Source organism: Culex quinquefasciatus, chromosome 3, assembly GCF_015732765.1.
Source record: "Culex quinquefasciatus strain JHB chromosome 3, VPISU_Cqui_1.0_pri_paternal, whole genome shotgun sequence".
NCBI classification, from domain to species: Eukaryota; Metazoa; Arthropoda; class Insecta; order Diptera; family Culicidae; genus Culex; species Culex quinquefasciatus.
In genome coordinates this window covers 39,414,507-39,427,009 of record NC_051863.1, presented here as the reverse complement: position 1 = coordinate 39,427,009, position 12,503 = coordinate 39,414,507, and the positions used below count along the sequence as shown (strand labels likewise).

The following is a 12,503-nucleotide window of genomic DNA, read 5'->3' as shown; positions in this document are numbered from 1 at the left end:
ATGTATTCATAATTCTAGGTAAATAACTTTCGAAACATTTTAAAACTAGTTGAAAACTGCTTCTTGCGAAAATCCGAACACTTCTCTATCAAGCTTTGATTCCATATAATTCTGTTTCTATTAAATTCGTATTTATCATTTTGCAAAACGAAAATTCAACTTGTCAATGTCACCCCAGTTTACGGTATTTCCGCAAGTGTGAACTGAACATGTGAGTGATGATATGAATACAACTTTTTAGGTATTCCTAATACTGAGCAGGTTTCGGAGTCGGAGCCGGAGTCAACAATTTGTTGAAAGCTGGAGTCAGAGTCGGAGTTGGAGTCGGCTAGTTGGTAGGTCGGAGTCGAAGTCGGAGCCGGAGTCGGTTCGAGCTGAATCGAGTGGAGCCGGAGTCGGAGTCGGCTTAACTCAGAAAGCTGGAGTCGGAGTTGGAGTCAGAGTAGTTCAAAATGTGACCCGACACCGCAGCCCTGGTTCCTTATTCTTACTTGAAGAATCGAGCCAGGAAGTATCTCTTCAGATTTTCCAAAACTTTAAATTTTTCTTGTCATCCAAATGTACAGCTGCCAAAATTGTATGAAGTCAAAATGAAGAATCAATAAATTAAAATTTTGGTTACCATAAGAAAAATTGAACGCTTAAATTTTCTTCAGATTAAACTTTTTTGAATTCTTATAACAATTTCAAATTTCGTTCGAGTGGTCCCATAAAATTTTCCTTTGAAAATTCGACAATTTCAAACTTAGATATCTCGATTCAAAAAAAATACCCATACCGGTTTTTTTCAGCGTTATTTAAGCTCAATATCTCTTTTGAATGCAACCTGGCTCTGCATTTTTAACCATAAAATGGCCGTAACTTTTGACCCTTAAGTTAAAATTTACATTAAAAAAATTAAAATGTTGGATTTCTAGAGCTCTAAAAATGCGCTGAACATCGCTTTTCACTTAAACATAACCCTGAATTTTTACGTCATAAAAACTGATTTTTGGAGAATTGTCCAGATTAAAAGTACACGGTAATCAAACATGGTAGAGGTGGGCAAAAGAAGAGCAAGCCGCTCAAAGAGCCGATTCAAAAGAGTGAATGAAGTATGGCTCACAAAAAAGAACCGCGGTTCTTTTATAAACTCCAGTCTTGGAAGAATCGATACAAGATGGAATAATTTTAAAACTTGTTATAAATTTTTTTTTTAAATTTAAACAAAATGTAGTGTTAAATTTGTTTTTGAGAATTAAAAATAGAATTTAAAATATTTCAATGCTAATACAAAAATAATCCCAACATTGTCCCTTGGTGTACTTTTTCAAGTACTTTAAGATGAAAAAACGGCATGTTAAAAAGAAGCTTTATTTTCATAGCTGAACCCTCATGTTTCATTAAGGTGTTAATAAAAACTTTCTTATCAATATATATTCAAAGGCTCTCAAAAGCATTGAGTAGTTTTATGATAATATATTCAGTTTCCTTTGTCTTTTTTTTTTTTTTGCAATTCCAAGAGTAAATGATTTACTAAACAAAATGGAGAATTTTTTCAATACACTGATAGTACATTAAAGTATTACCCAAACACGATTTGAGTGTTTCAAATTGCTTGTAAATTATTACCAAAAATCTAGTTGAGATTTTGGAAAAAATAAATCCTCTTGCCCGAATAAACTTCAGAGTTTATAGACTTTATCTATCAAATCAGAATGTAGAAAAGAGTTAACAGAATATTTTCTCTAAACATAATATCAGCATTAGTTCAATTTTGACAGAAATGAACGCGATTTTAAAGTTAACAGCAATTTCTTCAAAATCATAGGTTTAAGTTTGAATGCTATTCAATTATTCGATCGTTTAGGTTCGAGTAGAAATGTTCACATAGAGACCGCCAAGAACTATGGTTTTTTTATGGCTTTCTTCTAATTTTTTCAAATAATTTATATTATTCCAATGTAAAACAGTTTTAAAAATCACACCATTCTTTGAAAATATCCTTTTCCTCCAAAATTTGAAAAAGAGCGAAAGAGCCGTTCAAAAGAGCGGCTTGATTCGATTATTTAATGTGAAATTTACCCAATACTTTCGAAAAAATTCTTATAAAAAAGTTCATCGACACTGTGTTGCCTATCTCAGTCTATGTTAAAAATAACTTGAAACAAGCCTAACAGGTTAATTAATGTATGAAAAATAATTTTAAAGAATATATTTTCACAACCCATTTATTTGAAAGAAAAATAGCATTTTTTTTAAGTAGTCTTTTAATGTCTTCTTTCGACACGTTATTTGACATGTAAAATGTCCGTTTCTTTCAAAAAATTAGCATCAGTCACCTTCTCATATTTTTTTCAGATTAATTTTCAAAATTTACCTTTTATTTGCTAACCCATTTCTTATGTATCCCAAGATTTTTTTTCATTTAAATTATTTTTTTATATAATTATAAAACAAAATCTTGCAAACATTTTTTTATAGAATGCAATTCATTAAAAAAGTACATATTTTGTCTTGTTTGATTAAGTAGATCAAAAGATGTCAAAAGATGTCAATTTGCCTGTAGTGACAAGTATTATGAAATAATCAAAAGTATTCTCCAGATATTCAGTAATTAATTATTAACTATGATTTAAACGAACCAAAGTGGTAATTAGTTCTTTTTCTGGTTTCTAGCGGAAATGGAAATATTATTTTCGTCCAGGTCTAAATTTCGTGTCATGTAATAGCGAAACATCAACTCAATGTTAGGAAATCAGCAGTCCTGGAAAAGTCACGTCGAAAAACCCTAGTTTTTATTTTCAAAAAATCATATTTCAGAACCCTGTTAATGGATATTCACTATTTTTGGATATGCTACGCAAAAAAAAAAAATGAAAATTGATTGGAAAATATTTTAAATATTCATTTAATCTGTTTTTTGCTCGCTACGTTTCAAAAATAAGGTGATTAACTGGCTTTTTAATGAAAAAGACTTAGACTATATTGTACCGTCAGTGGGGGTGACATTGGGTCTGGGGGGTGAGATTGGGTCAAAGTGATTTTTTACGGATTTTACCATTTCTCAGATTCTTTTCAATGAAACTGAATTCTGTTAAAAGGGTTGTGTAGGGGACATCTTAAGATGACTTCGCTGAAAAAAATACGTTCCTAGAACATATCCTGTTATTTTGGCAGATGTCTAAAGTTGGGGTACGTTTTTGGCCAAAAATGACCTCTCGAAAAATCATTTTTCTAATATTTTTGTTAGAATTGCTCGAAAACTACCCAAATACCGGCTCCGTGGCTTAATGGTTACGGCTTCTGCCTCACAAGCAGAAGGTTCAGGGATCAAATCCCGGCCGGTACCTCTGAAATTTGGAATCAGGAATTTGAACTTTGAATATGAATAAAAACGAAAATGAATCAGGTGGGATTCGAACTCACACCTCCGGATTGGTGGTCTGGGACGCTAAGCAGTCGGCCATCAGAAGGTTTACACTATAGAAATGAATTGATCCGTAGTGTTGAAACATGTTATCTCTTTCTCATATTAAATACGCGCTGATCCCTGATTTGCCTGAGGGGATTGGAAGTCTAAATATAGATCGAGTTTCCTTCAGATGCTTGCTTCTATGTTTAGGCGGGGCCGAACAATGCCCAGCGACCTCGGAATTGGACCGCAAGGAGCTCTGTCATTCTGAAACGGGTCGTTGGAAGCAGCGCGAGGGCTATCACCACCTAATACCCGGGACTGAAATAAGTTGTATCAGCATTCGGCATATACAAAGTCTGATACAAATTATACTTTCCCATAATATCGCTACCGGTTAGCGGGTATTGGATTGGACCACACACACACACACACACAATTGCTCGAAAATTACCCAAGTGTTTGAAAATCTCCACTTCAAACATTGTAGCGTGTCAATACGATTCCCTCGAACAAGAAACGCTGTTGGATGACTTGTTTTTACCATATCTTTGTATTTCAGCATCATTTTAGTTTCATTTGACCCAATTTTCAAACAATTGGCATTTAAGGTAGTGTTCATCAAAATCGACCATATTTTGGGAAAATGTTAGTAAACTATCTAAGAACAAATCTACGTTAAAAGATTCTCGATGTTATTTAAATTGTTTTTGTTATTAAGAAATTTCGAGAGGTGTTTCGTTTTTTGACCCATAGTCACCCCCACTGACGGTAGTTCCGGAAAAATTATTTAAAGAAAATTGTGTATTTTTCTTCGAAAATTGATAAAAAATGCTTTTTTGGACCACCCTATATTTTTTTTGGCCAAGGCACTCCGATGCCAAATTCGAGCCAAAATGAGCGCACTTTTGATTTTGTTGCTGCTTGTTGTATACAAATTGTTTCAATCATTATTAACAACGAAAATGCATTTTGCATTGTATCTCATATTTGAAGCAGTAATAACATACTTTTAAATCTTTTCACCGTTCCAGAAACTTTCCGCGCGCGCTTTTGACGGCCTGAACAACCTGCGCCGGCTCAACCTGGAACAGAACCGGCTGGCGCGGCTCGAGCGGGGCATCTTCACCGGCGTGCCGGCCATTCTGCGACTCAACCTGAACTCGAACCTGCTCCAGACTATCACGTACAACAATTTTCTACCGCTGATGGACAACCTGGTCAACAGCACCGTGGAGTTGCTGCTTAAAGGTAAGATTATATTGTTATTTCAAGTGTGATTCCAAAAAATTTAAACAAAAACCATAAATTAGATAAAGTGAACACTAAATTGCTCGCTGACACAAACTTTAAATCGTCCTTCGCCAAAGAAGAAAAATCCCCCTCCCGTCAACAAAACTCGGTGGAAGAAAAACGCTCAAACTTCGCACCAATTAAAATGGCGCCGCGATGAAAAGCACCGGAAGCCCGGACGGGAACGCCGGATTCCGCAGAGGGAGCAAACGCCCTCGGGGAGTGGCCGGGGTCTGGCCAGCCAGCGAAGGAGATTTTTTTTCCAAAGAACTGTTAACTGTAATGGTTGCTTTCTTTTGTTTTGAGATCTTTTTTTCTTCTTCTTCTTTTCATTGCGTGTTTTGCTTAAGGCTCGTCGCCACGTGTTGAAAGACAGCGATGACAGCAGTGTTGCCAAACAGAGGAAGAAGAAGAAGAAGGAACTTCTCAAGTGTTTATGTACTTTGAGCAAGGGGAGTTTAAAGTGAAGCTTTAAGATTTGATTGGCTTTGAGATTCTATTGTAAATTCAACATTAATACGTAATTTTCTTAATCCCACAAAAATAATTGAATACAAACCAAACTGATTGTTTTCATAAGAACAAAACTAATAAAATATATTCGAATGATAATTATTCATCAACAAAAGCTCCTAAGAAAGCTCAATTTCGATTATCTGACAAAGCTCCTTTCGTTCCAATTATAAATTATTTACACTGCACTTCAGCCAACAACGATTTGCATTTCCAACGACTGAGACAAAGCAGAAAAAAAATGTTTCAAAAATTCATCAACACCATTTCAGCGTCCCAACACCCCTTTCGTTTACTCACTTCGATGGAACATCCATTTGGGGTGGCTGCCTAAAGTCAACCGTTGCATCCAACGAGAAAAAAAGGACCCACTTTCCGGACCCTTATTCATACAATATGCAGAACGGTGGCGTACCCACTTCTTCTCCGGTGGATTCTGAGAAGGGTGGCCATTTTTGGCGTGGAGTAGAATTTGCTTTCTCTAAGCAGTCAGTCAGAGTTTGATTATTTTTTTCGTATTTTTTCTCATTCTGCTACCACCGGAACTGAGGTGTGAAGTTAATTTTCCGGCCCAGGTTTTTTGTTCAGTTCTGCTTCTTCTGGGTATATTTGTTTTGAGTCTTTTGTCTTTCTTAAATTACTTCAACTTTAATATGAAGATGTTTTGATAAGCAAATATTTCTTACAAAAAACTGACCATGAGAACAAATAAAGTATTCAATAGTATAAAAACTTGCAAACAACAGACAACAAACAACAAACAACAAACAACAAACAACAAACAACAAACAACAAACAACAAACAACAAACAACAAACAACAAACAACAAACAACAAACAACAAACAACAAACAACAAACAACAAACAACAAACAACAAACAACAAACAACAAACAACAAACAACAAACAACAAACAACAAACAACAAACAACAAACAACAAACAACAAACAACAAACAACAAACAACAAACAACAAACAACAAACAACAAACAACAAACAACAAACAACAAACAACAAACAACAAACAACAAACAACAAACAACAAACAACAAACAACAAACAACAAACAACAAACAACAAACAACAAACAACAAACAACAAACAACAAACAACAAACAACAAACAACAAACAACAAACAACAAACAACAAACAACAAACAACAAACAACAAACAACAAACAACAAACAACAAACAACAAACAACAAACAACAAACAACAAACAACAAACAACAAACAACAAACAACAAACAACAAACAACAAACAACAAACAACAAACAACAAACAACAAACAACAAACAACAAACAACAAACAACAAACAACAAACAACAAACAACAAACAACAAACAACAAACAACAAACAACAAACAACAAACAACAAACAACAAACAACAAACAACAAACAACAAACAACAAACAACAAACAACAAACAACAAACAACAAACAACAAACAACAAACAACAAACAACAAACAACAAACAACAAACAACAAACAACAAACAACAAACAACAAACAACAAACAACAAACAACAAACAACAAACAACAAACAACAAACAACAAACAACAAACAACAAACAACAAACAACAAACAACAAACAACAAACAACAAACAACAAACAACAAACAACAAACAACAAACAACAAACAACAAACAACAAACAACAAACAACAAACAACAAACAACAAACAACAAACAACAAACAACAAACAACAAACAACAAACAACAAACAACAAACAACAAACAACAAACAACAAACAACAAACAACAAACAACAAACAACAAACAACAAACAACAAACAACAAACAACAAACAACAAACAACAAACAACAAACAACAAACAACAAACAACAAACAACAAACAACAAACAACAAACAACAAACAACAAACAACAAACAACAAACAACAAACAACAAACAACAAACAACAAACAACAAACAACAAACAAACAACAAACCCTTTATAAATATGGATAAATTGGATTAAATTTATCAATAAGAACACATTGTTGATCGAGTTTTGCCCAAGATATAACTGAAAATCAGCTCGCATTAAAAAAAATCATTTAAATTCCAGCTGAGCTTAACGAAACCCATCTTCTGCGCAAAAACCCACACCAGTGTGTGTCTTTCGTGTTGCCACGGGATTCCGTTCATTAAAACTTTAATTTCCATCACGGGAAATCTACCTTCGAGCGAAACTCATTCTCCCACTCATTCGGGCGTTATACGAGCGACTGCTGCTGGTGCTACTGATGATGATTGGGTTTGTGTTTCGATTTTTTTTTGTAATTGTATGAAATTTGCTTATTGTAATTTGCAATTGGTAAATATGACCAAATTTGTGGTTTTAATTTCAAAATTTTAATTTCAATTTCAAAATTTTAATTTCAATTTCAAAATTTTAATTTCAATTTCAAAATTTTAAAAATTATCACACAGCAACTCCTTACAAAATAGCATTATCCGAAATGTCATGTTAGGGTGGTCCGAAAATTGCCTTGTTCGACGATTTTCACAATAAAAAAAAACCTTTTTTGAAACAAATATATTTAACTCCGTGCCATTTTAACGGATTCAACGTGTCGCCAATGAATAAACTTTTAAGGCTTTTAAGCAAAAATAGTTCAAAGTTTCAAAAATCTATCATGACACTTCAAAAGGTTGTATGAAATCTTCAAATACTGTATCTGATTTTTTATTATCGGATTCCTCGAAAATTTCAGTGATGACCTGTATTTTTCCGTATCATATGTTGGGTCTTTTAATTACGGAAATTTCAGTACCCAAAAAAGCCAGTTTTTATTTTCAAAAAAAAAAAAATAATAATAATTCGGTAACGTGTAAATCGAGACCTTCAATTCTTTTATAATTCATACACGCAATTTTCTAAGGAATTGTTCAAATTATAGGCTTGATTTTTGAAACTTGTTAATACTTTTTTTATTTGATAGTCCAAGTAAACACCTTTCAATTGCATCCAAGACCGCTTAAATCGGTTGTAACGGTGCGGAGTAATGTTTTGTTGAAAAATGTGGCAATTGCGAAAATCGACGAAAGTGCCAATTTTTTGAGGCGCAGGGCAAAAAAAAAGTTTAATTATTTCGACCAAAGAACCCCCAGAAAACGTTGTGCCCGATCGGAGAACATTTTTCGAATCATTTAGTTTTCATAGGGAATTGCTCTAAATTAGCACCCATTTCAGTGCTGAAAAGTAGAACTTTTCATCATTTATTTTGAAAAGTGTTGCTATTCGATTCTGTTATTTTTGGTACAGAAAAGTAGGCTATTTCGTCGTTCGAGAATGACAGGAAAAGTAAGTAGTTTCACGACGGAATTGCAAAAAAAAAAACGTTTTTCAATTCCGCTGCGAAACTATCAACTTTTCCAGTCCTTTTGGAGAAGCGAAACGGCCTACTTTTCACTATCAAAAATAACAGAATGAAAATTTAATAATTGAACTTTTCAACACTTTTATCGAAAAGTAACATTTTTCAAATTTTTTGTTTTGAACGGTATATTTAGATTTGCTTAAAATGATTGACATAAAATTTTATTCAAACAGCGTTTTTCGGAATTGCAAAAAATGTTGCATGCAACTTGTTGCAAAACTTGATCGTTGGATAAATGTAAGACTCGTGCTGTTTTGATGTTTTGCAACTTGTTGCATAAACTACTGTTCACTTTTTTTTTCATCAATCACAATTAAATCAACGTCGTCGTGCTATCTTGTCGCACCCGCCATTTCGACGTACCGAGAAAAACGCGTTTTGATTTTTGACCTTGAATAAACAAAAACGAAAGCACGCAATGTAAACAATAACAAACACGTTTTGTTTGGCTGACCATTGTGTGCATTGTCCCGAAGTTTGGTTGAAGTTGGTTGATGGAGTCCCGAGTTATAATTACAAATGTTTAAGGTTGTCTAACTTGTACGTGCGTCAAACGCATTCTGACCTGAAATCCCTTTGGCCAGTTGTCGCACTTACATAAATTTTCAAGATAGCACGACAAGATTGAGTGTTTTTTCGGATATCGTTGAATATCTCAGGATTGACATCGGATTTTGAGGATCTGTGAAGGTCAAAAGGTGAGGCACAAAATAGCATTCTTAACTTACTCACGCACGACAAGTTAGCACGACGGCGACGAAATATTAAATTGAGGAGTCTTCAACTGTTGCCAAATACAGTTTCGAAGCGCTAGTCATACAACATTCCAACAATTATGCAGAATTTTATAGCTGAGATGATCGCCAATAAACGAGTTAAAGTCAGTTCAGTAACTTTGTTTATATAGCTTTATATTTTATATAGCTATTCCGCTTTGAAGGTACTTACTTTTCCATCCGTTTCTATAGTGAATTTCAAGATAGTGCTTGAAAGAAGTACTTTTCGACATTATTTAATGTTGAATATTTGATCTATTCATCAATCTTGCTTAGGTAATGACAAATAGGCCGTTTCGTTACTACAGAAGGCCATACAAGACAGGAAAATCGATAAAAAAATCTTTACAACAGCTCGGATATCGATTTGTCTCCTGAATTTCATGGGAAATACAAAGCGCGTTCTTTTTTAAATCTCAACACGTGAGGAAACACGATAATGAACTCCCGGGGAAATGAAATTTTAATGATCACAGCGCGAGCAGTACATGAGAATTGAATTCAAATTACATCACTCCGACTGAGTTCTGAAAACGAATTTCACTCCGCCATAATTATGCTTTTTATTCTTTTGTTTCACAATCAACCCAAAAAAGTGGAAAAAAAAACTCCCAGCGGCAGAGAGACCGGCGGTAGCGGATGGTGGATCTTTTTCGGAACACAATAAAAGTCACCAGGTTACACGGCATAAAACACAGACAATAAAACAATTTTGAAATTTTTATCATTTACATTTTTTACAAGACCCCCAACACGTGTCACCCTCCTCCTACTCACGTTTTTTTTCCGCACTGAACTCTGACACTCTGACAGGGGAGCAGAGGGGATATTTCCTTCGTTTATTTCTGTTGGTTGGAGAAAAGAAGGGCGGGGGTGTGAAACCTCAGCTTCCTCACCATCCCCTCCCACTGTCCTCTTCATGAGCTTTTCCCGCAAGGAAGATACACCGAGACGGAGTAAAAGTACGATTCGGAAAACAGAAGCACCTAAACTGCCTTCTTTTATTAATTTCCTAGAGATGTTGGAGAAAACGTTGCTGTTGATCAATTCACCTTTTGGATTAAAAGAATTGCAGCATATTTTTGTTTCGGTCACTTATTTTTAAAGTTGACAATGATTTGTTTGTATACTTTTCAAGTTTAATGATTTCGTGGAAAATCTACTTTCTTTATATCTCCAAGCTCCTCCCCGCGCCCTCTTCAAACAAAAGCCAAAACACCTTCAAGAGTTTCGGGAGAAAAGCTCCGCGAAAGTGGCCTCGGTGGAAAAGCGAGGATTCGCTGGAAAAAAATGTGTTGCCGAACAAAGGATAAGAAACGTTGCTTGCCACCTCCTGCCCTCTAGCCCCAAGATATGTTTGCTCGAGGTGGGGTTACTTTGGAACTCCCTCCTCCAAACAAGCCCACTTTAGTGAGAGGGTGGAAAACACGCGCTCGGCTGGTGGTGTAGTTCCCGAGAACTCGTTTGCTCTACCTCCATCTCGACCTTTTGCCCGTGCTGTCATTTCTTTTTATCTCAAGTGCGGATCCACGGAATTTCGGGGAAATGAAAATAAAAGAAATAAAGGATGGTGGCTTGTTTTTATTTTGCCTGGGAGCAAACATTGCTCGTGAGCACGTGTAAAACTACATTTTTTCAAAATTAACAGATTTGTTTCAAAATAATCTTTTTACTCTTGATTGCCTAGTTTTAGATTGTTTTTTACAAAAAAAATACCTCTCTTTTTAAATATTTAGCTTCATTCATTTCATGTAGGGCATTTTAACCATTAGTGGACACCCTAGTAGAGCCGACGCGCATTTTTCACAAGTTTTCAATATTTTAAGCACTTTTTCATAACCCTTTGTACAAAACCTGTTATGGACCCCCTTTTCCTATAGTGGACCCGGGTCCATAATCCGATTGTGCACCCGGGTCCACTATAGGAAAACTATTATTTTTATACCAAATTTAACCGATATTTGGTGCTTTGATGCATGGTGGAGGTTAAATGATAGATATAATGAATAAAATATGGATTTTGCTCACTTTTCATCATAAACAAATATGTTTTGTTAACAAATTTGGCTTAAAACAACAAAAAAAACCTAACAGACATTTTAACACATTTATTTCCGAAAAAGATCAGAAAAAAACGTTTCAAAAACTACTGCAAACATTAAAATGAGTAAAAAAAGTTATTTCGATGCACATTTTTCCATATTAATTATATAAATAGTTGACCGAAACAAAAACAATAGATTTGTTTACAGTTGCTGATAAAACTACGCATGTTTATTTTCAAAAAATGTTTTGTTATTAATTTATTATTATAAAATATCATTTCAAACTTTTATTATGATTCTTCACTTTAGTACAATTAACTATAGTTTTTTATTAATTATAAATTCTTACGGCTTTAGCATTTTTGAAATTATTAACGTGAAAACAGCTATATTTATACTCATAATTGAAAAAAATATGCAATTAGGTTGATTATAACAAGCATTTATTGTATGTTTAAGAAAAACTTTTGCTTAAATACACAGTTTTCTCCATATATGAAGGTTAAATTATCAGGGGTCCACTTTTGGAAAAGTTAAGATTTTTGTTGTCCTATATTGGACCCCTCTAATTTTTGCTCGAAAATGAGGAGTTTTTCGCTTTATTTTGATATCATTAATTAAACTTACATTATTTTGACTTACTGAAGTTAAATTAGAAGTCAAAAAAAATTTGTTAATTCAATCATGAAATAGAAACGCTGTTTTGTTGTGAAAATGCTAGTGGCCATGACTGATTTCAGATGTCGCACTTAAAACCCTTATTTTTGGTGAAAGTGCCAATTCAATGTCAGTCAACATTGTTTTACATGATGCTGAACATGCCAAATAAAAGATTTGCAGACAACAACACGCTTGAAATTGTGATTTTATTGATTTTTTTTTTAATCAAAAACCCTTCAGAGGGTCCACTGTACACGGAGAAAAAAAAGTTCCCAAAATCGTGAACCTCGAATAAAGTGTTCAAATCCCATGGTACGATTTTGAAAAATGTACCATGAAATTTGAACACTTTGTTCGTGGTTCCCATTTTCATGAACGCTTGTTCACGATTTTGGGAACTCTTTTTTCTCCGTATAGGAAAGGGG

The 12,503-nt window shown here is 34.3% G+C and overlaps 1 protein-coding gene across 2 annotated transcripts in view; it reads left to right on the top strand.

The window, feature by feature from the left end:
• Window positions 1-12,503, top strand: part of LOC6045696 (connectin) — a 315,732-nt gene that overhangs the window by 291,042 nt on the left and 12,187 nt on the right. For both annotated transcript variants that reach the window (XM_038259856.1, XM_038259857.1), the window contains one exon: window positions 4,429-4,645. In XM_038259856.1, the coding sequence (XP_038115784.1) occupies window positions 4,429-4,645 (217 nt within the window). The remainder of the gene's footprint in view (window positions 1-4,428; window positions 4,646-12,503) is intronic.